Source organism: Phascolarctos cinereus, unplaced genomic scaffold, assembly GCF_003287225.1.
Source record: "Phascolarctos cinereus isolate Bilbo 61053 unplaced genomic scaffold, phaCin_HiC Scaffold_726;HRSCAF=1367, whole genome shotgun sequence".
NCBI classification, from domain to species: domain Eukaryota; kingdom Metazoa; phylum Chordata; class Mammalia; order Diprotodontia; family Phascolarctidae; genus Phascolarctos; species Phascolarctos cinereus.
The window spans coordinates 48,905,272-48,931,353 of record NW_027556098.1 but is presented as its reverse complement, the minus strand read 5'-3'; the positions used below and the strand labels follow the sequence as shown (position 1 = coordinate 48,931,353).

The following is a 26,082-nucleotide window of genomic DNA, read 5'->3' as shown; positions in this document are numbered from 1 at the left end:
ATTTTCTCTGATAACAGCTCATTTCTCAAATATATAGGGAATTGAGCCAAATTTATAAAAATGAGAGCCATTTCTCAATCGACAAATAGTCAAAGGATATGAACAGTCAGTTTTCAGAAGAATAAATTAAAACTATTAATAGTCACAGAAAAAATGTTCTAAACATCTATTGATTAGAGAAATTCAAATTTAGACAACTCTGAGGTACCACCACACACCTATCAAATTGGCTAATAGAAAAGGAAAATAATAAATACTAGAGAGAATGTGGAAAAGCTGGTATACTTGTTGTTGTTTGTCCTTCATTTTCAAAAAGGACCAATGACATTAGAAAGTGATGTTTTGACTTGTGGGTGATCTGGATTTAAGTGAGGCAGAGTTATACAAAGTTGTCAGCCTCACTTTCTTTTCCAGAACCATCAAAGTCCGGTGGTAAGACAAAAGTTAGGATGACTGGTCATGGCTCAGGATGCAGTGGATGACTTTGGTGTCTTTGATATCTGAACAAGTTCTAAATGTTCCCACACTACCTGCTTCAACCACCTTCATGGCCATTGGAACAAATTTTTCTCATCTGCCCATTCCATTGGGGAAAGTCTTCACATGCTTGGGATAGACACCCCCCTAACTCATTGATGGGTTTGTAACCTGTTGGTTACCCTCAAACTGGCTTAGCCTGCCTGCAGGGATGATTTATTGGGGTGCAGCCACTGCTATGTCACAGCTTCTTGGAGCCATAAGGAGAGTTGAGTACCAGGTGGACACCAAAGGTAGATAAGCAGCCCTGAAAAGGGCTCAGCAAACCTTCACATCAGAAGTGCTAATCCTTGAACATCCATACACCCCACATACACTAATACACTGTTGGTGGAGTGGTGAACTGGTGTAACCATGCTGGAGAACAACTTGGGGCTATGCCCAAAAGGCTGTGAAACTGTAACCCTTTGACCTAGCAATATCACTACTAGGTCAGTATCTCAATGAGATAAAAGTAAATAAGAAATAGACCTATCTATATCTATCTATATCTATATCTATCTATCCATCTATATATGAAAGAGGTTTTTTTTTTTTGTGGTGGCAATGAATTGGAAATTGATGGGATGACTTTCAATTGGGGAGTGGCTGAACAAGTTGTGGTACTATTGTACTATAAGAAATAATGAGTAGAATGCTTTCAGAAAAACCTGGAAAGACTTATAGCACCTGATGCAGAGTGAAGTGAGCAGAACCAGGAATATATTATTCACTGAAACAGTAATACTATAATTATGGTCAACTGCTAAAGATTTAGCTACTCTCAAGATAGTGATCTAAAAAATCCCAAAGGATTCACCATAAAAATGCTATTTACCTCCAGATAGAAAACTGATGAACACTAAGTACATATCAAAACATATGTTTTTTACTGTCCTTATTTTCTGCTTTTTTTTGCAACCTGGATAATGCAGAAATTTTTTTTTCATGACTTCACATGTACAATCATATCTCTTCCCTTCTCAATGGGTAGGGTAGGGTTAGGAGAGATGGTAAAAATTTGGAACTTAACATTTTAAAAAATGAATGTTAAAAAAAGTTTTAAAAAGTAAAAAATAATTAGTGCCCATACTGCACAAATTATTCTTAAATTGAGAAACTACCCTATCAGAATTTTTTTATATGACAAATATAATCCTAAAACCTAAACCAGGGAAGAATAAAACCAGGAGAACTATAAACCAATATCATGAATGAATATGAATTCAAAAATTTGACACTAAATTATGTCAAATAGATGACAATAACTTATCCAAGAAATTATGTTTTATGACCAACTTGGACCCATAGCAAGGATACAAGCATAGTTTAATATTAGGAAAAACAACAACATTTTATTAGTATTAAAAAGAAAAACATGCAGAATAATAAGGTTATCTCAATAGGTATATTTAACAAAGTACAATACTCATGTATGATTAAAAAAAAGTAAAATGTACACCTAGAGGAGTGTTTTTAACATTATAAAAATATCTAAAACCAAAAACAAGCATTGTATACAATGAGTTCAAATGCAGCCTCAGATCAAACACTTGACATTTACTAGCTGTGTGACCCTGGACAAGTCACTTAACTTCAATCGCCTAAAAAAAAAGAGTATCAATGGAAATTATGAAAAGAGCTAAGGTTGAAATGGAAATAGCACTTTCACACCTTTAACTATATCATAAATCAATAGTAATCTAAACTGTTATTTGTTAAAAAATATAGAGAAAGATCAGTAGAATAGACTAGAAAAGAGGTAATCTAAAACTGTGCACAGTAGAGTTCTGCAATTTCATGTACTCTCTCCTTTTTCTGTTTCATTATGTATATGAATATATTTCTTTTTACTTTTTTAAGTCCAGAATAGTAATAAAATAAAATAGTTGTATTAGTGTGCTTGTCATCCCACACTCCCTCCAACAACTAACATTTTTCTTTTGATCATCTTTTCAATTTCATGGATGTGAGGGTAGAACCTGAGTCGTTTTAATTTGGATCAAAATTTTACTTCTCTGACTTCTTTAATCGCCTAGTAAAATCTCGTCCTTTACAGGAGGGCTTTCTCAACCTTTCTTAATTCTAGTGTCTTCTCTCTTTTTATTTTCTACTTATCCTGTATGTACCTTGTTTTTTGACATATGTACTTGCTTATTGTCTCCTACATTAGATTGTCAGCTTCTTGAGGGCGTGAACCTTGTGTTGCCTCTTCTTGTACTCCTAGAACTTAGCACAGTGACTGGCACACAGTAAGCATTTAATAAATGTTTATTGAGTGACTGCTGTTGTAATAGAGCTGTAGAATTTTCATTTTTAGTTTCCTGAAATATGATATCCAAGTCTTTATTTTTTTGTTTGGTCATAGTTTTCATGGAGTACAATGGTTCTTAAATTATCTCACTTCAACCTCTTTTCCTTGTCATTTTTAATTGTAAATATCTTTTCTTCTTTTCTCCTGTGGTCATTAAAGAATCATTAAGTTCTGTTGGCTTTGTTCTAACTTTCAGCAAGTCTTTTACTTGGGCAATATTTCCCACCTTCTTCTCCAAACTGGTTATACTCCTAAATCTTTCCTCCAGAGTTTTCATTTCACTTAAAATTTCCTTTTCAAAATTTTCTCAACTCAATTCTTATAGTTGTTGTGGCCAAGCCATTTAATTTTCTCTCTGAGGCCATGGTCATAGTTTTTGTAGAGTTAATAATCTCTACTTCTAAGCATGCCCCTTGACCCATAATATTTCTTCATAATATTCAGCCTCTTTTTCTACTTCAGTGAGGGTCCAGTTGTAACTGGATAGTACACTTTTAAAATGTACTCAGTAATCACAGTTGCTGACTTCTTCTACCTCTATTAGTAACAACATGAGTTGAGGATCCAAATGGTGGGAGTAATGCAGGGCTGTAGTTTCATTTCTGAGGTATTCAAGAGTAGGTGATGAGGCAGAATTGAATTTGTTCATTTTGTGATCAAGAGTTGAGAGAGAAGAAAGTGAGATTAGATTGGGGTCCTGAGTGATGGAAAAATTAGAAGGGGAACAATGGTTTTGGAGAGGTGAGGCACAGAGGCATATGGTAGAATAATATTATCAGATAGATGAATGACAGAGTTTTTTTAGTTAAGAAAGTGCAACCCTGGTAGGTAATCATGAGATCTAGGGTAAGATCATCCCTTTTTGTGACTGAGCAACCTCAGAAGGAGGATGGAGTAGATATGAATGGAGTAGGTAGAATAAAAGAGTAGGTTACAGAGATGACTCAAAAAACATTAAAGAATTCAGAGGTTAGGGAGCTTGAGGGAGCACTAAAATGGGTGTTGAAATGCCCTGGTATAAGTACAAGATTACAGAAGCAAGACAGTGATGAGGTGCTAAACTCCATGAGAAAGACAGAAGGATAACCTGGAGGCTGGTACACCAAAAACAATTAAGATTTAAATAGAATAGAAAATTTTAATCAAGTGTACAAAAGCAGAGAAATTGCTGAATGGTATGACAAAAAGAAAGTCGGATCACATCAGTAAGAGACAGGCCTGGATCTGTGTATTGAGGAGTACGAGTCAAGATACAGCCAGTGTAAAGGAGATAGCCAGGGATGCAGTATAATCTGAGACAATCCAAATCTACTATAGTCAAGTAGACAGAAGGAATACAAAATAAAGAGTTCAGGATAAAGGGAAGTTTATTCACTACAGAATGGGAATTCCAGAGAGACCAGTGAAAGTAGAGCCTGGATTTGAATGGGGAATACCTATGGTGAGATTAAGGAGAATTGGAATGAGTAGTGAGAGTTAGAGATAAGTTGCTCTCATATGGCTAATTATTGAATAATACAGGAATAGGGATAGTAAGAGCTACTGGTAGTTTCTAGTTATTTCAATTGTGTCTGACTCTTCATGACCCTATTTGGGGTTTTCTTGGCAAAGATGCTGGCCATTTCCTTCTCCAGCTCATTTTACAGATGAGGAAACTGAGGCAAAAAGAGTTAAATGACTTGCACAGGGTAACACAGCTAGTAAGCATCTGAGGCCAGATTTAAACTCAGGTCTTCTGGGCTCTAGGCCTGCTGCTCTATTCTCTGTATCACCTAGTTGCCTGGGTAGTTTCTTATCTCCTCGGTTGTCACAAGGTAGCAGATGAATAACAGTGTTTACAATCTCAAAGTCTGCTAGGAAAAGGCTAAAGATATTGGATCTTATGCACTCTCATCTGTTCCTCCAATACAACTTTGAGGGGATGAGGATTCAGCAATGCAATAGTCAGGTACTTTCCACTATTGGCAGAGAGTAGGAGACAAACCTTTAATTGGGTCACAGTATCTGGTCCAATACCTAACATATAATGAGAATGAATTGGTGCACATATGCATACATGACTGAATATAAAAATGTGTCAGCAGAAGGCTAACTTTTTCTCTAGGAGCATGGAAGAAATAATTCTTTACAATGGTCAGTCTTTCTTCATTGCTTAATATCTCTACAGTTATTTTGTTGATGTAAGAGTATGCTGTGGCTGATTTTGCAAGTTGCAATTCTTTCAGTTATTTGCCAAGTTTCACCTGCACGTATAAAGGCACAAAAATCTTTATTGCATAATCTTAGTTCCCCAATGATGCCATGAAGATATTGAAATCAGTGCCATCATCATCCTCACGTTTGCCATTATTAGAAGATATGTTTCTTCAGAGTAAGTATTGTTTTAGTCTTAGTATCTATCTCTAGGGCATAGTACAGTGGCTGGCTATTTAAGAAATGGTTGTTGATTGATAAATTGCTAAGTGTTACACCTAGGAGTAATTCTTGCTATAGCATGTGGGTAAAGTAAAAAAGAACACTGAAACAAATTATGAATAAGAAAACTAGATAGGTAAATATGGAATAGTATTTGTGATTTCATCAGTGTTGAGAGCTTAAATCCTATCTTCTACTTCTTTGAGAAATACTAGAGAGCTGGTTGAGGCACCAAAAGATTCAGTGTGACCAGAATGATAGAATTATAGGGTCATAGATCTAGGCCTAGAAAGACACTTAGCAGTCCAGTTTAGTTCAACTCCTCATTTTACAGTTGATATAACTGAAGGTGATGAAGGTTAAGTGATTTACCTAAGGATACACAGCTAATAAGTATCGCAAGATGCCTTTACTGAATTTATTTGGATACTTTTCCAGGCACAGGGATGTTCACATTGGGCACAAAAGGCATATAGTTTGGGGTGAAATTAGAATATTTGTGAGATATACATGCTTAGTAAAGTAGTTTATTTGTACTTTGATCTCTTAATAATTTAGATAAGGGATTTCTACTCTAGGGGTTTTTTTAAGGCAATTGGGGTTAAATGGCTTGCCCAGGGACACACAGTAAGTCTCAAGTGTTTGGTCTGAGGCTGGATTTAAACTCAGGTCCTCCTGACCTCAGGGCTGGTCCTCTATCCACTATACCACCTAACTGTTCCAACTACTCTAGGTTTAATATCAAATCCAGAAATTGTGAAATTCTCAAAATGGATTCAGAACAAAATTAATTTTTAACATATTCTAACTTTACCAATGAATACATGACAGGTAGCACTTTACAAAAAGGGGCAAGCATATTACGAACAACTTTGCATCTTTTTGTTTTTGGCTTCCTCACTGAGATATGGTTAGATATGTAGATTTATGGAATACATGCATTGTAAAAGCGATGTGTAAAATCAATCAACAAACTGAACTAAAAACACAAAGCATTTTGAATTGAATATACAAAGTGAATATGTGAATTTTTGTTAAATAGTGGAGCCTCTTATTAAGTAAAACAAAGAAATTATTTTATTGGGATTGAACCTTCTCCCTTTCCTTCTTGCCATTTCCCTTCCCCCCATTACAAGTCAGTGAAAAAGCAATATTTAGCCTATATCCAGTTCATACTTGCCATCATATATACATTGCCAAAAAGAAATTGAGCAGGGCTTGAACTATCTGATTTCTAGTTGTCTTAAACTCTTTTCTTAAATTCTTTGAATTTCTTTAAATTCTTTTAGAAAAGAATCTGAATTTACAATTTTATAGTAAAACTAACATTTTAGAGAGAGCTTCAAAGTAATATCATTCAGCAATCTGCTGTGAGATGTGGCATTTAATTTGTGCTTCAAGTGTATTGTATTTAGTAAAACCTTCTCTTAGTCAAAATTTTTATTTTCACTGGGACCTAACAGTTTGTTTGTCAGTGTGTTAACAAAGAGGAAGGCAGAGACCTCAACCACCTTTCTTACAATGTAGCTAAAGTTACAAAATGATGTGAAAATTGCAATAGACTCTTGATTTTCATAGGTCATGGCATTTTGAAACATTCTTTTCTTTTCACAGTATTTGTTTTAGTTCCCAAAATGAAATATAGCATATTACTAAAACTTTTAAACTTGACATTTTTACCCTAAATGTGTGTGTGAGCACATGTAATTTGATATATACTTAAACATAATAACAAGATCAAGATACCTACAGTCGTAGATTTGGTGAACAGATGCTAATCATCTACCTTTTTTTCTTGCCCTCAACACATCAAACAAAGATGCATGTACTTCACATTCATTAGCCATTTCTTTGAGTCGAGTTCAGCAAATTCAAGTCAATTCAGCAGTTTCCACTATTATTGGGAACTAAGCCACACAACCATAAGAAGCAGACTAAATAGATAAGAAAAAATAAAGTCTGACATACAATTAAGTAGCCAAATTAGGGCTAAAGACAAATGATACTGTAAGGGAGTTGGCTTCTGAAAGTCCAAAACTAAGTTGTGGATAAAGTAGTGTTAAATCAACAGCAAAAATTCAGCCACACTTTGTTATGCCTTTATGAAGTGAAGGCAAATGCCAAAAAATAAGTTGAATTAGAAATGAAGCAATAAAATTCACCACTTATTGGTCATGAGGACCCTTAAAAGATAGTACAAAGGTTTATGAGGAGGTAAATTCCAGTAAATTACCAGTTCCTTTCTGTGATTGGGTACAAAGGCCAATTCCCTTGTACTATATAAGAGATCTCAGAGGAATATGTCATTAGCACAGACTGGAATGGTCAAGGAAGGTCTGCTATTTATGTAATGTGTAAGATTTACTAATGTGTCTCTGGTACGTCTAGCTCATGAAGAGTTTTGAGACTAAGCTCAAGGCAATCGATTTAATCTGCAAAGCATTTGTTAAATCTCTACTATGTACTAGGAATGGGTAATTTTTTTTGTCTTCAAGGAGTTTACATTATACTGGAATAATAAATGTGTATGAAAATGCTTTTAAGCTGTAAACATAACCCTACAGCAACTACTATTATTGTTACTGTCATCTTTATTATAATGACCTTTCTGAAAAAAAAAACTTTTGATTTTCATTGCTGCTTAAAAAGAAACACACATTCCTAACACTGAAATTAAATCCCGTGTGAAGTCAAAGCAATGAGAGGTACCTTGAGAAATCATAGACTCGCAGATCCAGACGTAGAAGGGCTCTCTCCACCACCCGTTTTGTAGATAAGGAAAATGAGACAAGGGAGTTGGGTCTTGCCCAAGGTTACACATGTGGTAAGCATCAAAGGTTGGATTTGAACCTGGGCCCTTTGACTTTAAAGCCAGTGCTCTTGAATTCTCTTTGAGACTGTAGTATTTAAAAAAGGAAAAATGAGGAAAGGGAAAATGAGGAAAGTCTGTTTAGTTGTGGTGGAGTAGGTGCCCAGGAAGCCAGCTGCTCCTTTACTAAGCTAAGATGGCTTTCCCCGTGAAGCCAGGGTGTTAGGGGAAGTCTTGTTTAAAGCATTCCACTTCTCAAGCTCTATGGTAGACTTAAAACATTCCACAGCTACCAAAATTATGTACTGTCACCCTTCAAATCAGAAGAACATTGCACTATCAAGTTGGAATGTTAGTTCTTTAGCCTTTCTTCAATTAAATGAAAGCACATGAAACTTATATTGAAGTATACACTGAAAGCACATACTTTTTCTTGAGTGAAATATTTTTCTCACATTATTCAAAAGTGACTTACACAGTTTCACTGAAACTCCCTCACCCTCAAAAATTTGATATTTCTAAAAAACAATTTGAATATTTTTTTCAACCTTGACAGTGCTTTATTGGAACATACTCATTTTAATTCTAACCTTTGTTCTTTCCTTGTTCTCTTCTCAACCCAAGCAGCCAATGACTTATCTAGATATCTTTTAGCATTTTTTTTAGTGCTTTTAGTACTTTGGTGCTGATTTTTAAAGTAGCACTGAATGCTGTCAAAGTAGGGATTTGGGAATCACTGCTAAACATTTTAGAGAATGCCCAGTCATTTGCATGCAGTCATGCTAGTTCTCAAGATGATCTTACTTGCTGTGGAAATTGATCAGTGGAAGTATAGCTTTGCCAACTCTTCACCAAGAGAAGTGTTCTGAAGAAGAGGCTTCCTTTTGGACCAGCCCTAATACAAACTAAAAGATCCGTTCTTAAAAAAGACTTTCTTTCACTTAAGGTTACAATGGTGATTGGTATGTCCCATTCAGCACATTCTAATGCATATAGCAGTTGAGTAGCACTTATTGATATCTCCTAATATTCCAGGTTGTTCCATTAGATAATTATCTCTTATTCTCTAGAATATGGGAAGCAAAAACCTGAGGTCTTCTACTGTCCCTTTTTTGGAGAAAGAGAATTATATCAATATATAGGTAACTGGGAATAATTCAATATTTAAAGAGGTGTGGGATCTCATTGACACATCTGTTTTTTCATCCTATGTAATTCCTGTATATGTTATTATAAGTACATATTGTCTACAGAGGACACATTTAATGTGATGGGAGACTTCTTCTAGCTCTACAGGTAAAAGACTTAATCTGTCCATCTGTTATCCTTCACAATACTGTGAGACCTGCCCATTTCCTAAATGATAATCCTTATGCCTTTTTTTTGCATGGAATTCATCTTTGAAAATATGCCATAACTTATGTCTAGCCTTCATCTTTCTATTTCACTTAGGGTTACCACAATTTTTATTCTCTCAGGAAATTGCAATACCCTAGGATGCAATATAACATTTTTGGAGAACAGTGGTATGAGAAAGATGGATTTTTGTGTTAAGGAAAAGTAGAAACACTGCAAGTTTTCTTCATGTTCAATTCTGAGTTCAACTTATTGTAAATGAGTAAAGAGTTTAAATGATGACTGTGTACAAAGTACTATGCTAATAATAATAATGAAAGCTAGTATTTATTTAGCACCTACTATGTGCCAGGCACTGTGCTAAGTGCTTTACAAATATTATCTCATTAGATCCTTGCAACAGCCCTGGGAGGTAGGTGCTTTTACTATCCCGTATATCTGTGAGAGTATCTATACCTTATACATAGTAGGTACTCAAATAGTACTTATCAGGTAGCTAATTAATTGATAAAAGTTGAAGCTAATAAAAAAAAAGTCAGATCTGTAGTATTGGAATACTGGAAACAGAAATGGAGAAAGAGTTAATGGTTATGAAATGTGACTGATTATTAATGTGGATTTGTGATGTGTAATAAGTATAAATTCACAGTGGCTAGTTTATTTCAAACATATTTTCTATATTGTATATGTCCAAATTTTTTTTTATCAGCATCATTAATTGAAAATATAGATCTAATTTGCACAGATGTACTTGTGTCTTTCATAGTAGATTGTGATTGGCTAATGTCTGGCAAATAAGAAATAATAAGAAACACTTAAGCAAGATTTTGATGTGGTGCTTTTTATTTTTTTTCTTTTATTGCTAAGGGCAATTTGCTTACCTGAAAGACAAAATTTTACAATTAGTAAATTGGGAGACAATCTAATTCACAATCTAATAACTCTGTTCAGTGACCTTCTGATTATTCATATAAAGTGAGGCATAAAATATTTATTAAGCACTTATTATGTGCCAGGTACTGTGCTAAGCATGGGGGATACAAAGAAAGGGGAAAAAACAGCAAGATATTCATAGTCTAATGAGGGATATAATATGCAAATGACTGTTACTAAAAAATATATATATACATGGGACCTATGATAGAACCCTAGGGAACACTAACAGTTAATGTCCATGTTATGGATGATGAGGAAGTAAAGGTTACTAGGAAGGAGCAGTCAGGCAGAAGAGAGAAAAAATACTAGATAGTAATGTCACGAACACCTAAAGAAGAGAGTATCCAAGAAGAGAGAAGTGGCTAATAATTTCAACTGCAGCATATAGATCAAGAATGATAAGGACTTATAGGAGATCATCAGATTTAGCAATTAAGAAATTACTGATAATTTAGAGGAGAAAGGTTTTAGTGGAGTGGTGAGCTCAAAAGCTAGATTGCAAAGGTTTGAGGAATGAGTGAGAGGAAGAAATAGAGGTAGCAAGTATAAGCAACTTCATCATGGAGTTTGGCTAAGAAAATAGCGGAGATAAAGGATAATAGCTTGAGGTAGTGATAGCATCTGCTGAAAGGCTTTAAAAATTTTTTAGGATAGGGACTAAGTCATGTTTTACTGCAGTAGGAAAGACATCAGTTGCTAAGGAGAGGTTAAACATTCATGAGGTGGGGGGATAATTAAAGATATGATATTTCAGAGAAAATGGGAAAGGGATGAGATCAAGTGCATATATATAGAGGAGTTGGCCTTGGCAAGAAAGGCAGCCTCTTTGATAAAGGGAAAGGGCACAAAATGGGTAAAGATTTCAAGAGGCTTTGAGATAAAGAGAGGGCACTCACTCAAATAACCTAGATTTTTTTTCTGGTAAAGTAAGAGGCAAAGTCCACAGCTAAGAAAGGTGTGGAGAAGGTATGGAATATTCAGAAGGTGTGCTTGTATGTGCATATGTACATATACAGACAGACACACATATATACAGACAGACAGACAGATAGATAGATAGATAGATAGATAGATAGATAGATGGATAGATAGATAGATATGGCATATGTATACCATAACCTTGATTCCTCATCAAGATCATAGAAAGTTGTACCAAGAAAAGAGTTTAGAGATGGTCTTATCTAACTATCTCAATTTTACTACTGAGTACTCTGAGATATAGGTAAGTGAATTGCCCAAGATCACATAGTAGCAGAAGTGGGATCTCCTGACTCCTCATTCAGGTTTCAGCAAGTTCGTTACTGATTGAAAGTTAGTGGCAATCTTAGGTGTCACCTTGAGGAAATAGCTCTTCTGAAAGTGATATAGTAAAAGGCAGCATGGTATAGTGGCCTAAGCACTAGACTTGGAGTCACTTAAATGGGGGTTTAAATGCTGGCTCAACTATATAACCAGCTATGTGACCCTGGGCAAGTCACTTCACCTCTCTGGACCTCAATTTCCTCCTCTGTAAAATGAGGGAGTTGAAAGTTCTTTCCAACTCTAAATCTATTGTCTAATGAAGTTCATGTTTTGTCTAAAATTAATGCTTCACTGTTTATATTTAAATAGAGGCATCCTTTTTTCCAGGCAAATTATCTTATTCTTTCCTCACTTTGATGAGTAGGAGTTAGCTTGCCTGGTATGGCAATGGAATATGGCCATATTGCTTGCATCCTATAAAATGCTTTCAATAGTCTTGGACATGTGTTCTATAATTGGAGAATGTGGAAGTACCTCCTAGCAACCTCGATTCTTCAGGCTCAGGTCTGCAAAATAAGGAACTCTACTCCATCCTCTCCCAAGAAAACTCAAAACAACAACAACTTCCTCGTTATCCCCCCAAAAAAAAAAAACCACTAAAGCCATATAACTAGACCAAATCTTGTATTCCAAAGCATAGTTCAAAGCTTTTGTGTTCTTCTACTTCCACTTGAATTCTGTTGGTAAGCATTAACAATCTTTTATGTACTTGAGACTTGCAGTGTTTTTGTTTGTTTTGTTCTGCTATTGAAGACTTTAGGATCTGTGTGGTTACCCTTATTTTCACAGTGGGTTTTTACATAAATTTATTAATAAGTTTAGCAAAAGATGTTGTGTATTTATGCTACTAATTGTTTAAATCACTGAAATTATATCTCTGTCATAAAGTTTCAGTTACCTACAGCAGTGGTGTAGAGTAGTTATATGAACAATTCAAAACCTGCAAATAGTTTATATATTGCAACTTCTGACTTCTTAATGATAGCTTTTATTTTACTTAAAGTTAATATTCTTCCTTCAGGCCTTCCCAAGATGTGCAGTGGGGAGAACTAGCCAGAAATATACTGGGAGGAAGGCCTAGGGCTTAAGTTCAAATAACTATCAGTTCGTAATATTTGCTTTGCTGAACCTTTCAGATCCTACATTATGGAGCACAGACCACGTCCGGCAATGGCTAGAATGGGCGGTCAAAGAATATGGTCTTCCAGATGTTGACATCTTGCTGTTCCAGAACATAGATGGGAAGGATTTGTGTAAGATGACCAAAGATGATTTCCAAAGACTCACTCCAAGTTATAATGCTGATATCCTTCTATCCCATCTTCACTACCTCAGAGAGAGTAAGACAATTTCCTTTCATGGGACAAAACTTAAAAAAAAAAATTCATGGTTGACATTATCTTCCTGATTTAACTTATTTCTGATTTGACAAGTATCTGCTTGAAATGCTACTTTCTTTGTTAGCAAAATAATATTTAGCAAACACTGCAATGAAAAGATAACAATAACAAGGATAGAATCATACATTTGCAATTTGAAAAGACCTTAGGGGAGATTTAGTATCTGTATTTCACAGATGAGTAACTGAGGCCTAAAGAATTTAAGTGAGTCATCTATGATGACCAAGGTAATACATGGCAGAGGCAGTCTTTGAACCAAGGTTCTCCTATCTTTTTACTCCCCTCCCCACCACCCAATACTTCCTTTCAGTGAAATTAATTTCATTGCCCAAAAACTTAAATGTGGATGAAATTAATCTTCGTCATTAAGTTATGGATTTAGAAGTAGAAGAGATTTTAGAGATCTAAAACCTTTTTTTAAAATTATTTTTATTAATTAATTAATTTTTAGTTTTTAACATTTCTGCAAGATTTTGAATTCCAAATTTTCTCCTCATCTCTCCTCTCCCCCACCCCAAAACAGCATGCATTCTAAATACTCCTTCCCCTAATCTGCCCTCCCTTCTATCACCCCCCCCCTTCTCTTATCACCTTCCCCTTCAATTTTCCTGTAGGGCAGGATACATTTCTATATCCCATTGCCTGTATATCTTATTTCCCAGTTGCACGTAAAAAACAATTTTTAACATTTGTTTTTAAAGCTTTGGGTTCCAAATTCTCTCCCTTCCTCCCTCCCCACTCACCCTCATTGAGATGGCAGGCAACTTGATACAGGTTATACATGTGTAGTCATGCAAAACACTTCCATGATAGCCATGTTGTAAAAAACTAACTGTATTTCCCTTTCATCCTGTCCAAACCCTCATTTATTCTATTCTCTCCTTTGACCCTGTCCCTCCTCAAAGGTGTTTGCTTCTGATTACCCCCTCCCCAAATCTGCCCTCTCTTCTGTCATCTCTTCCTCTCTTATCCTCTTCCCCCTTGTTTTCCTGTAGGGTAAGATAGATTTCCGTACCCAATTCAGTGTGTATGTTATTCCCTCCTTAACCCAAATCTGATGAAAATATGATTCATTCATTCCCTCTTACCTTCCCCCACTTCCCCTCCACTGTAAAAGCTTTTTCTTGTCTGTTTTATGTGAGATAATTTACCCCATGCTATCTCTCCCTTTCTCTTTCTCCCAGTATAATCTTCTCTCAACCTGTAATTTTATTTTTAGATATCACTCCTTCATCTTCAATTCACCCTGTGCCATCTATCTATCTATCTATCTATCTATCTATCTATCTATCTATCTATCTATCTATCTGTCTGTCTGTCTGCCTGTCTACCTATCTATACTTATCTATCTATTTATCCATCCATATATATTTTCCCTCCAACTACCCTAACACTGACAAAGGTCTCATGAGTTACAAATATCATCTTTCCATGTAGGAATGCATACAGTTCAACTTTAATAAGTCCCTTAAGATTTCTCTTTCCTATTTACTTTTCCATGCTTCTCTTGAGTCTTGTATTTGAAAGTCAAATTTGCTATTCAGCGCTGGTCTTTTCATCAAGAATGCTTGAAAATCTTCTATTTCACTGAATATTCATTTTTCCCCCTGAAGGATTATAATCAGTTTTGCTGTGTAGGTGATTCCTGGTTGTTTGTCCTCTGGAATATCATATTCCAACAACTTTCTTATTTTGCAGATGTCCCATAGAAGTGAAGTGACTTGTCTAAAGTCACCCTGCTAATAAATGATAAAACTAGGTCTAGAATCTAGATTTTCTCACTACAGACATGGGGCTTCTTCTCTTATATTGTGGTGCCACCACACATTTCAAGTTGACTAAAAATCAGAATGCAAGCAATATGAAAGAAAAGGTTCATATGTGGTTAGAAGCTGAGTATTTTTCTCAAATGGTACTCCCATTTGGCCTAAATCTGAAGCACAAATTATTGGCAGAATCAGAAATCATGAAATTTAGATTTACTTACATGAAAAGTGAAAGGAAGGATATTAGTGATCAAATTAGTGATCAAAAGACTAACAGATTGAGACTTTTAATTTTAAAAGTAGAAAGCAGATTTAAAGGGGAGGAGGGACTGATAGTGCAGCAAGTTGTTTCTCCACAATTGCTTTGCCTATGATCAGATTTATTTATTCCTTGAATTAAGATAGTTTCGTATGCTGACAGGCATAGGGGATAAGAATATTGAGCTTGGAGTCAAAAAGGCCATAGTTCAAATTTTAGACATTTACTAGCTATGTGACCCTGGGTAAGTCACTTAACTGCTGCCTGCATAAAACTGGAGAAGGAAGTAGCAAACCATTCCAGTATCCTCACCAAAAAAAACCAAACAAACCCATAGACAGTTGGTCCACAGGACTATGAAGAGATAGACATGACTCAGCAATTAAACAACAACAACATACTAGCAAAAAATAGGACATCTTCCTAAAAGTAACATCTAGATGCGAAAGAAAAATTGACTTTTTAAAGATTATTCTCAATATTTTTTTATTTTAACATTACTTTTGTTTTGTCTTGTAGCTCCTCTTCCACATTTGACTTCAGATGATGTTGATAAAGCCTTACAAAACTCTCCACGGTTGATGCATGCTAGAAACACAGGTAATGCTGGCCTTGTTCCCATCTCTTAAAAATATCCTAATTTTTTTTAAACATAGGATTCTTGTTGCTTTTTAAAAAAAGAGGACATGCTCAGTCTGCATAGTAGAGACAGAACTTTTGGGGTTATGGTTTTCCTTAATGAATAGAGGCCAGGCTCTTCTCCAATGATAGAGACTTCATACATTTATCTGAATGAAGAAAAAGTGCTTTAAAATTTCTAAGTGCCTTCCAGGGGCAGGGGAGAGATGGAAGTAGGTAGGGGGACACAATGACAGTTTTAACCAAAAGATTAATTAGAAATGTGGAATTATTCTCAGGTCAGACATGCTGGATAATGATCAAGGTATAATATATATATTACATATAGTATATAATATATATGGACTTATTCTATGTGCTGATCTATATAGAATGAAAAGCATGTCTGAACCATCTTAAATTCATTTTTAGAAATCGGTTACCACTCCCCTCTTTCCACATCCTCTTTGTTCTAAAAGGATCATTAGATGTATTAAGCTGGCATTTTATTTTCCCTTTTGATTTCTGCCAACCTCAGATTAAATGAATATGTGAAAGACAATTTTAAAAATTATGTCATTTTAAGAGAAATTTTGGTATATATTGAACAATTCACTTCTGACTAAATGTACAATGTATTGTTGACACTAATATCATACATCCGAATCTAACAAAGCTCTAATGAAAAAAAATTTTACATCATGCTTTGTCTTAGCTAATTCTTTACCCTTCAATCCATTTGTATGTGTAGTGTTAGCGTGCATTGTTCTTTTGTGTATATATGCATATTTATACATGTAAATATATATAGGTACATGTACACATATATGTATAGCAATGAAATTTGTTAATGAGGTACCCGTTAAACTCAATAAGCTATCTAAAACTGGTTGTTCTGTGAATGTAATCCATGAGAGCTGATATGACATAAGTAGTCATAGAAATCAACAAGTAAACAAAAATATTTTGCATGAAAATGTATAATAATTTAAATGCCCGTAATATATCCATGAATAAATACACATGTGTATTTGTGTACACATGCATATCCTGAAACCTACTTCAATTTGTTTCCTGGGCCATTAAGGTAAAGAAAAAGTCATCATTTAGAAACTAATCTTTTTGGTTTTGTTTGAATTTTGATTTTTTGCTTTGTTTCCAGGACCCTAAGTGCTATGCTTCTATGGAATGAAAAAATAGAAACCTATTAGATGGTGAAATAATATTTTAAGTGTATATATTACTCTTGAGCCTATTAATGGCTAGAAATCACAAATAAATAAGAAATGGCCATTTTCCTCCTAAACAGAGAGAGAGAGAGACCTGTGGGGGCCAAAAATCTTTCTCTTTTCCATATGGTTTCATAATTTTTAAGTTTTCTTTAAAGCCATTGCAAGGTAAGTGACAATTTCAAGTTATCTGTGATTTTATAATCTTGAATATAGCTAAATGTAGAAACTGTTGAAGGAGCCAGGTCTAAAAACTTTTGACAAACAAAATTCTAGCCTGGATGCACTGAATCCTAAGTTATTTTGCTTGCTTTGCAGCATCAAGCAAACAGAAGAAAGAGGGGGAAAATCCCCATCATGTTCACATTTTGTTGGACACTTGAATTAATTTTTAATACATTTATGTAAAACATTTGTAATTCTTTTAAAATAACTATCAAGGATACTACATAATGTTTTACAAGTGTTTGCATACTTTGGATAAGTTTCTACCTATTTCACTTATTGATAATGGTTATGTCAGGAAATTATAAAGTTAAAACAAAAAGCATACTGTAAATAGTGTAATATATGAAAATTGAGAATTTCTTCCTTTTGGAATCTCTTCATGGCTCATGGAGATGTACATTTATCCTTGTCTATTGTGGCTGTTTAAAGAAGATCTGACCTTGATAATTTTTTTAAAAAATCATACATTTTTTCTTTCCTTTTGCCTGCAGGAGGGGCCACTTTTATTTTCCCAAACACTTCAGTATATCCTGAATCCACACAAAGAATTGCATCTAGACCAGGTATGAAAATTTAAACCGTGTGACGTCTTCATTTAGGATATTGTTTCATAGTCATGGGACATGTCATGCATTTGAAATATATATGATGCATATAGTCATGGATAGTCTTAGTCTAGACCAAATCCAAGTAACAAATTTCATTGGAAGATCATATTAGACTCAAAAAACTACTTTAAATAATTACTCCAAAGAACAAGAGAAATATACTTCAGTTTATGTAGCACTTAGCAATCTTTGAGAGAGAGAGAGAGAGAGAGAGAGAGAGAGAGAGAGAGAGAGAGAAAGAGAGAGAGAGTGAGAGAAGAGAATGCATTTAATAAGCACTTACTATTTGCCAGGCACTGTGTTGAGCACTGGAAACACAAATACAATCAATTAACATAAAATCTGCCCTCTCTGAAAATGAAGGAAGCACTGAGGCTTCATTCTGGGCAAGAAAAGATGAAAGTTCAGCTTTCAGTTACTGACTTCCCAAGGATGAAGCTCAAGATGAAGGTGTGAGGTAAGAAAGACTTAGGGAGGTGAAGGGAAAGAAAGGATGGTGGCAGGGAGTAGCATGTAGAGATAGCCTAGGTTGAATCAGGGGAAACTTAATTTCCAAGTCAGTGATGATTTTTGAAGAAAATGTGTGTTAATTGACAATATATTCATTAATAATAATATATAGGGAAACAATCAAAAGGAAGTGGATTTAGTGTTGCCAATCCTTTCATTTATGACTGAAATAGAGTATTGTCAATACAGTATTGTCATGAAGAGTCATAAATGCCCCCAAATGACTGAATACTAACTTTCTACAACTGCCAACCGTTATTCCTATTTCTGCTCTCTTTGGCCAAAGAGAAGACAACTAATCTCTTTCTATCTGAGATAATTCAAAACAAAGACAATGATCTTACACTGTCTTTTTTTAACTAGGTCTTCTTTAGGCTAAAAATCAGTGACTTTAGCCAGTTCTCATATGGCATGCTCTTGAAGCCCTTTACCACTCTGGTTTCCCCTCTCTTGGACACTGTCTTGCTTATCAATTTCCTCCCTAAAATGTAGTACCTGAAATTGAAGACAGTATTCCAGATGTAGTCTGACATTTTCTCACCTGGTTACACTTTATTCATCCCAGTGATTCTGAACCCTTGTATTGTCATTACCCAAACTCCGTTCCTACCCTCCCCACCTCCTGATTCCTTCTTCCCATTTCCCTCAACTTTAACATCCCAAATCCTAACCAAACTGCATCTACTGTTTCCACTGTGCCCTCTGGAATACCTATTCTTTAGGCAATAAACTTCCCTTTATTCTTAATCATTTCATCTGCCACTCCCATCTTTTAACAGTCACTGAAACCTGGCTCCCCATGATAGCACAGCCTATCTGACCACCCTTTTCAATACTGGCAATATCTTCATCCATTCCCCATGGCTCACTGATCTAAGTAGCATGGACCTCAATGGAAGAGTAGTTACTGAGTGACAGAGATAGGGGGAGAATCTAGAAATGGAAACCAGTAAACCCAAATCTCTATTACCTTGAGCTACTGATCCACTCCAACTCAGCCACACACAAATATGGTCACGTCCTTGATCCTGCCATTACCCACAAATACACCACCTCTACGTTTAAGAATCCAAAATCCTCTTATCTGACCATAATTTTTTAACTTTAACCTATCTTTCTTCCCTTACCAAACCATACTCTATATCTATACCATGACCACCCTCCCCAGTCCCTCAGTTCTCTCTTAGACATCTTTCCTGCACTAGATATTACACTTTTCCCTACCTTGAACCCTTTGTGAATCAATTCAACTCTAAGTTGTTATCTTCTCTTGATTCCTTAGCCCCTTATCATATCATTGATTTTGCCCTGCCAAGCCATAGCCTTGAATTGCTCCCACCATTCGCCACCTTGGTTCCTGCACAGGTGCTGCTGAAAGGTACAGAAAGTCACATAACCATTCTGGCTGGTTGAGTTAATTACATAACCTCAAGTGAGCCCTTACTTCTGCTAGTCAATCCTACTACACCCACCTATACCAATCCTGCTATAGTTATCAATCCTACTATACTTACCAACTCATTATTCTAATTTCCATAATGGCTTCTCTCATACTTCCCATGTCTCCTACCTCCCTTACCTCCTCCACTGACAGCCTTTCCTCATATTTTACAGAAAACATTGAAGACATTTGTTGTGGATTCTCTTTTCTCCCCATTTTCTCAACTTATGTCACTCAAATACCTTCTGTCACTGTCTCCTCCTTCACCTTTGTCTCAAGTGATGAAGTAACTGCTCTCCTTTATCCCCATTCTATCACTCATTTTCAATCTCCCTCTGTCTACTGGCTACTTCCCTACTGCCTACAAACATGCTCATGTTTCTCCCAAACCAAAAAAAAAAACCAAACCAAAAACCTCTCATTTGATCCTTCTATCTCTTCTATTGTCTGATACTTTTTTGCTCTTTGGGGTCAGACTCCTTGAAACGGCCACCTATAATAAATGCTTCCACTTTCTCTCCTGTCACTCTCTCTTTTTTTAAAAATAGTATTAGTATTTTATTTTTCCCAATTACATGTAAAGACGATTGTTAACATTCATTTAAAAAATTTTGGGTTCCTTATTTTCTCCCTTCGTCCTTCACATCCCTCCTTCCTAAGACAGTAAGCCATTTGATATGTTATATATGTGCAATTATGTAAAACATATTTTCATATGAGTCATACTGTGAAAGAAGAAACAAGCCAAAAGAAAAAAACTCATGAAAAAATTTAAAAAGAGACAGTTGTATGCTTCTATCTGCATTCAGTGTCCATCAGTTTTTTCTCTGGTTATGGATAGCATTCTCTGTCATGAGTCCTTTGGAATTGTCTTAGATCAGCGTATTGCTGAGAAGAGTTAAATCGTTAATAATTCAACATTGCTTATACTGTGTACGATGTTTCCCTGGTTCTTCTCACTTCACTTTGCATCAATTCAGAAAAATATTTCCAGATTTTCTGAAATCCAATTGCTCATCATTTCTTACAGCACAATAGTATTCCATTACATTCATATACCACAACTGGTTCAACAATTTCCCAATCGATGGTCATTTTCTTACTTTCTAATTCTTTGCCACCACAAAAAGAGCTGCTATGAATATTTTTGTGCATCCAGATCCTTTTCCTTTTCTTATGATCTCTTTGGGATACAGAACAAGTAGTGGTATTGGCAGATCCAAGGGTATGCAAGGTTTCGTTGCCCTTTTGACATAGTTCTAAATTGTTCTCCAGAATGGATGGACCAGTTCACAACTCCATCAATAATGCATTAGTGTCCCAATTTTCTAACATCCCCTCCAATATTTGTCATTTTCCTTTTCTGTCATATTAGCCAATTTGACAGGTTAGGGGTGGTATTTCAGAGTTGTTTTAATTTGCATTTCTCTAATCAATAGTGATTTGGAGCATTTTTTTCATATGACTGTGGATAGCTTTGATTTCTTCTTCTGAAAACTGCCTGTTCATATCCTTTAACCAGTTATCACTTGTGGAATGGCTTGTATTTTTATAAATTTGACTCAGTTCTCTATATATTTGAGAGATGAGGCTTTTATCAGAGACATTTGTTATAACGATTGTTTCTGAGCTTTCTTCTTTCCTTCTAATCTTAGTTGCACTGGTTTTGTTTGTGCAAAGACTTTTTAATTTAAAAATAGAAATTATCCATTTTATGTTTTGTAATGTTCTCTGTCTCTTGTTTGGTCATAAATTTTCCCTTCTCCATAGATCTTGACAGGTAAACTATTCCTTACTCTCCTAATTTTCTTATGCTATCACTATTTATGTCTAAATCATGTACCCATTTTGACCTTATCTTGGTATACAATGTAAGATGTTGGTCTATACCTGGCTTCTGCCATATTGATTTCCAGTTTTCCCAGCAGTTTTTGTCATATATTGAGTTTTTATCCCAGAAGCTGGGATTTGGGTTTATCACACACTAGTTTATTATGGTCATTTACTATAATGTGTTGTGTACCTAATGTATTTTACTGATCCACCATACTATTTCTTAACCTACTAGATACTTTTGTTGATTATCACTTCACAATATAGTTTGAGATCTGGCACAGCTAGGCCACCTTCCTTTGCTTTTTTTCATTAATTTCCCTGATATTCTTGACTTTTTTTTCTTCTGGATGAATTTTGTCATTTTTATAGCTTTATAAAATATTTTTGGTAGTTTGATATGGCACTGAATAAATAAATTTAGGCAGAATTGTCATTTTTATTATAATTGCTCAGCCAAACCATGAGCAATTGAAATTTTTCCAATTGTTTAGATCTGAATTTATTTGTTGAAAAAGTATTTTGTAATTGTGTTCATACAGTTCCTGACTTTACCTTGGCAGGTAGACTCTCAAGTATTTTATATTGTTTACAATTATTTTAAGTAGAATTTCTCTTTCTGTCTTTCGGTGCTGGGCTTTGTTGCTAATATATAGAAATGCTGATGATTCATGTGAGTTTTTTTTTGTATCCTTCAACTTTGCTAAAGTTAAAAGGTAAACCAGTTTATTCTCATTCAGATTGTGAAAAAAAAAACAGACATACTAATTCACTGCTTGGGAGTACTTTTAACACATTAAACTGTTCTTGAAAAAAATTGGGAATTATACAAGAAAAGTTACTAAGTAGTCCATACCTTTTGATCCAGAGATTGCTATTCCAAAAGGGAATTATTTAAAGGTGGGGGAGGGAAGACTATTGTATGTAAAGGTAATCATAGAGGTATTATTTGCATATAGCCAATAATTGGTGAACTGACTTAACAAAGTCCAAATCACAATAATTTTGTCTCCTCTTTGCCGATATTATAACTTTAATTTTGCTGGCTTTTCTTACTCCTATTGCTATAATTTCTAAAACTATGTCAAATAATAAGGAGGAGGGGCATCCTGCCTTTGCCTGTTTATATTGGTTAAACTTTTATTTTTTCTTTGCAAACAATGCTACATGTTGTATTAGGAAAATTTGTAATGGGGTGGGGTGAGAGATGGGGAAGCTTACGTATTTGCAATGAAGTATCTATTTTGTCAAAACAAAATATAACAAATTTAAATTATGAGGCCTAATTTAATTGTATTGTCATTCTTTGAACTTTTCTTAATAAGATTTCCTTGGAACCAAGAATTTCAGACATTTGACTCTGCTTCCACTTTTTTGGGTTATCTTTCATGCATTTTTGTCATATTTAAAAATTGTTTAGCTAACAAGCATTTATTTTTTCTCCTGCCTACACTTTTACCCCTGAAAAAAGAAGAAAAAACTGTAGCTAAATGCATAGTCAAGGAAAATAAGTTACTAGATGACCATATTTTTAAAAATGTGCCACATTACATATATTTATTCAATTACTTCTCTATCAGAGATGGATAGAATTCTTCATCAATGGTCCACTGTAAACATACACTAGTCATTGCACAGATCACAGTTATTAATTCTTTTAAAGTTATCAGTATTTTTACTATTTAATTATTCTTTCAATCAATTAAAATAAAATTGTTTTTGAAATTCGAAAGTGAAGCTAATAAAGACAGTGGCTTTTGACATTAGTTCTTTTAGATAGTCTCCAATGAAGTATTAAAATAAATGGATGCAACTTGACTGCTTCTAAAAAATGGAGAAATGTGTAATAGGCATTGAAGTTCTCCTGGTGGAAGGGAACTTTATGGATTAAGATAATAAGAATGAGCACTGAGACTCTAGGAGAAAGTCTATGAATAACCACAACAATGTGAGTGGTAAGAGTTCAGGGCTTTTGTTTTCAGTTTTGGAAAGAGGTAGATAGAAAGGAATTTTGATCTAGAAAGCAAGAAATCAGAATGGAGGGAGCACTGACACTTTGTGAAGGATTAAGATAGCTTCCTGGAAGTCTTGAAGCTGCCATGCCAGTATTCCATCCCTAAGCAAGAGAAATTAACTAAGTGAAACCAAAGATTTTAAGAGTAAGGTTTCAGGAAACCACAGTTGTAGTAGTACTTTGTGGAAAATAGACTAAATAAATTAAAATAATGTAGGAGTGAACTTCATGTTGCTCTTAGTTTTCATTCTTTTTATATCTAAAAATGGGCAAAGCCTTAAGTTCTACAATATGGCCAAGATTTTGGGGGAACTGGCCCATTAATTGCTATGTAATGACAGGTTTTAGAAAGGTCAAATGACTATAAGAAGCATTCTTTACTATTAACTCTAAAAGATATAGACATGGAAGAATACTTCTGATCAAAGACAAATATTTTAAAACACATAGACAACCTCCCTCTTCCACTGTACGCATTTCCCTTACAGAAGATATAGCATTACAGTTATCCCTTTCACAATATGGTACTTAGGGGTGGCAATTAGGGGTGCAACACCCCGTGATAAAACTGCATAAGACTTTTGGTGTTTCCTTTGTACCAGAGAAGTCTGAATTTTTTCTTCTTCTTTTATGAGGTGTTTACAGTACTTTATTGTAAAATTTGGTTTGATATTATACAATACTATACATATATTCTATACATTCCTGAGTTTCTAAACTTTTTCCTGTATCTTCTGCTGGCTTTCATGTGTCATCTTCAGCTTCCACAAAACTCCCCAAAATTATCATTTAATTTTTATGCTGCCCCATGATATATTGACACCATGGTAGTAAAAGTCATGATGTGGAAGGGATAACTATATGCAATGGGTAAACCCTAAGAACCTTACCAGTGCAACCAAAGATAAATCCAGGATAACAGCTACTTCCATAATTTGACATAGTTCTATAAATTACAGTGAACAAAATTAAAGGAATAAATATTTGCAAAGAGGAAACAAAATTATTCCAATTCTTGGATCACATGATATTGTATTTATGAAACATGAATCAGTGAAGAAACTATCAGTCAATGATGATTAAAATCTTCAGTAACAATCAAAATAGAAAGTAAATACACAAAAATCAGCAGAATATTTATAAAGTACTTATAGAAATCCAGGAAAAAAATCATAATAAAATTAATCCCATTCAAAATAAGTATGAAATTAATAAATTAAGAATTAGCCAAATGAGACACATACAGCATAAGTATACAACTGCACACAATATACAACTACAAATGTTCTTTAGAGAAATGAAAAAGACTTAAAATTAGAGATGTTTACTATTCACATTTGAGTAATCTCAATATAATTAAAATTATTATGCCATCTACATTAATTTACAAATTTATTGCTATGCCACTCAAATTACATTGGACTTCTGTTCTTTTTGTAAAATAGAACTGGACCAAACAGTAGTACATTGTATTTGGAAAAATTAAAGATCTTTAGTAATGCCAAAAGAAAAAATGAGGGAAAAAGTATGCCTAAAGAGGGAATCATTAACAGACATTATACTATACTATAAAGCAATAGGTATCTAAAATATTTGGTACTCATTTAAAAAACAGAAGAGATAAACAGTGGGACAGACTAGATAAACAAGGAATGAAAGGAAAAGGCAAGTGTTTTATGAGTCAGATAACATAAATTACTGCGAGAAGACCTCACTTTTTATAACAACTGATAGAAATAAGTGAGGTGAAAATTAGGTTAAGACCAAGAAATTATTCCATATGTGTGTGTATACCACAATAACTTTAAAATGGAAGCATTACAATGATAAAAAGTTTGTGTTGTTTTTTAAAATAGAAGAAGGCAAGAAGAGGTGACTTTCACAACTGGTTTGATTAGTATGACACTGAAGAAGTAGGTTAATTTGGGTAAAATTGTTAATTTTATTTATTGGTTTGGCCACTCATGAGCAATCAATATTTTTCCAATTGTGTAGGTCTGACTTTATTTGTGCAAAAAGTGTTTTGTAATTGTGTTCATATAGTACCTGGGTGTGTCTTGCCAGGTAGACTTCCAAACATTTTATATTGTCTACAGTTATTTTGAATGCAATTTCTTTTTCTGTTTCTTGCTGCTGGACTTCATTGGTCTTATACAGAAATGCTGATGATTTATGGGGGCTTATTTTGTGTGCTGCAGCTTTGTTAAAGTTCTTAATTATTTTAAATAGTTTTTTAGTTGATTTTCTAGGAATCTCTAAATACACCATCATATCATTTGTAATGAGTAATAGTATTGTTTCCCCATTGTCTATTCTAATTTCTTTAATTTCTTTTTCTTCTCATTGCTATAGGTAGCTTTTCTAGTACAGTATTGAATAATAGTGGTGATATTCACCTCTGATCTTATTGGGAAGGATTCTAGCTTATCCCCATTACAGATAATGCTTACTGATGGTTTTAGGCATCTTATAATTTTAAGGAAAGCCCCATTTATTCCTATGTTCTCTAGTGTTTTTAATAGGAATGG

At 34.6% G+C, this 26,082-nt stretch overlaps 1 protein-coding gene across 4 annotated transcripts in view; it reads left to right on the top strand.

The window, feature by feature from the left end:
• The window catches only part of ERG (ETS transcription factor ERG), a 172,438-nt gene that overhangs the window by 129,169 nt on the left and 17,187 nt on the right, over window positions 1-26,082 (top strand). For all 4 annotated transcript variants that reach the window (XM_078146531.1, XM_020995837.2, XM_078146530.1 and 1 more), the window contains exons 4-6: window positions 12,785-12,988; window positions 15,593-15,673; window positions 17,640-17,711. In XM_078146531.1, the coding sequence (XP_078002657.1) occupies window positions 12,785-12,988; window positions 15,593-15,673; window positions 17,640-17,711 (357 nt within the window). The remainder of the gene's footprint in view (window positions 1-12,784; window positions 12,989-15,592; window positions 15,674-17,639; window positions 17,712-26,082) is intronic.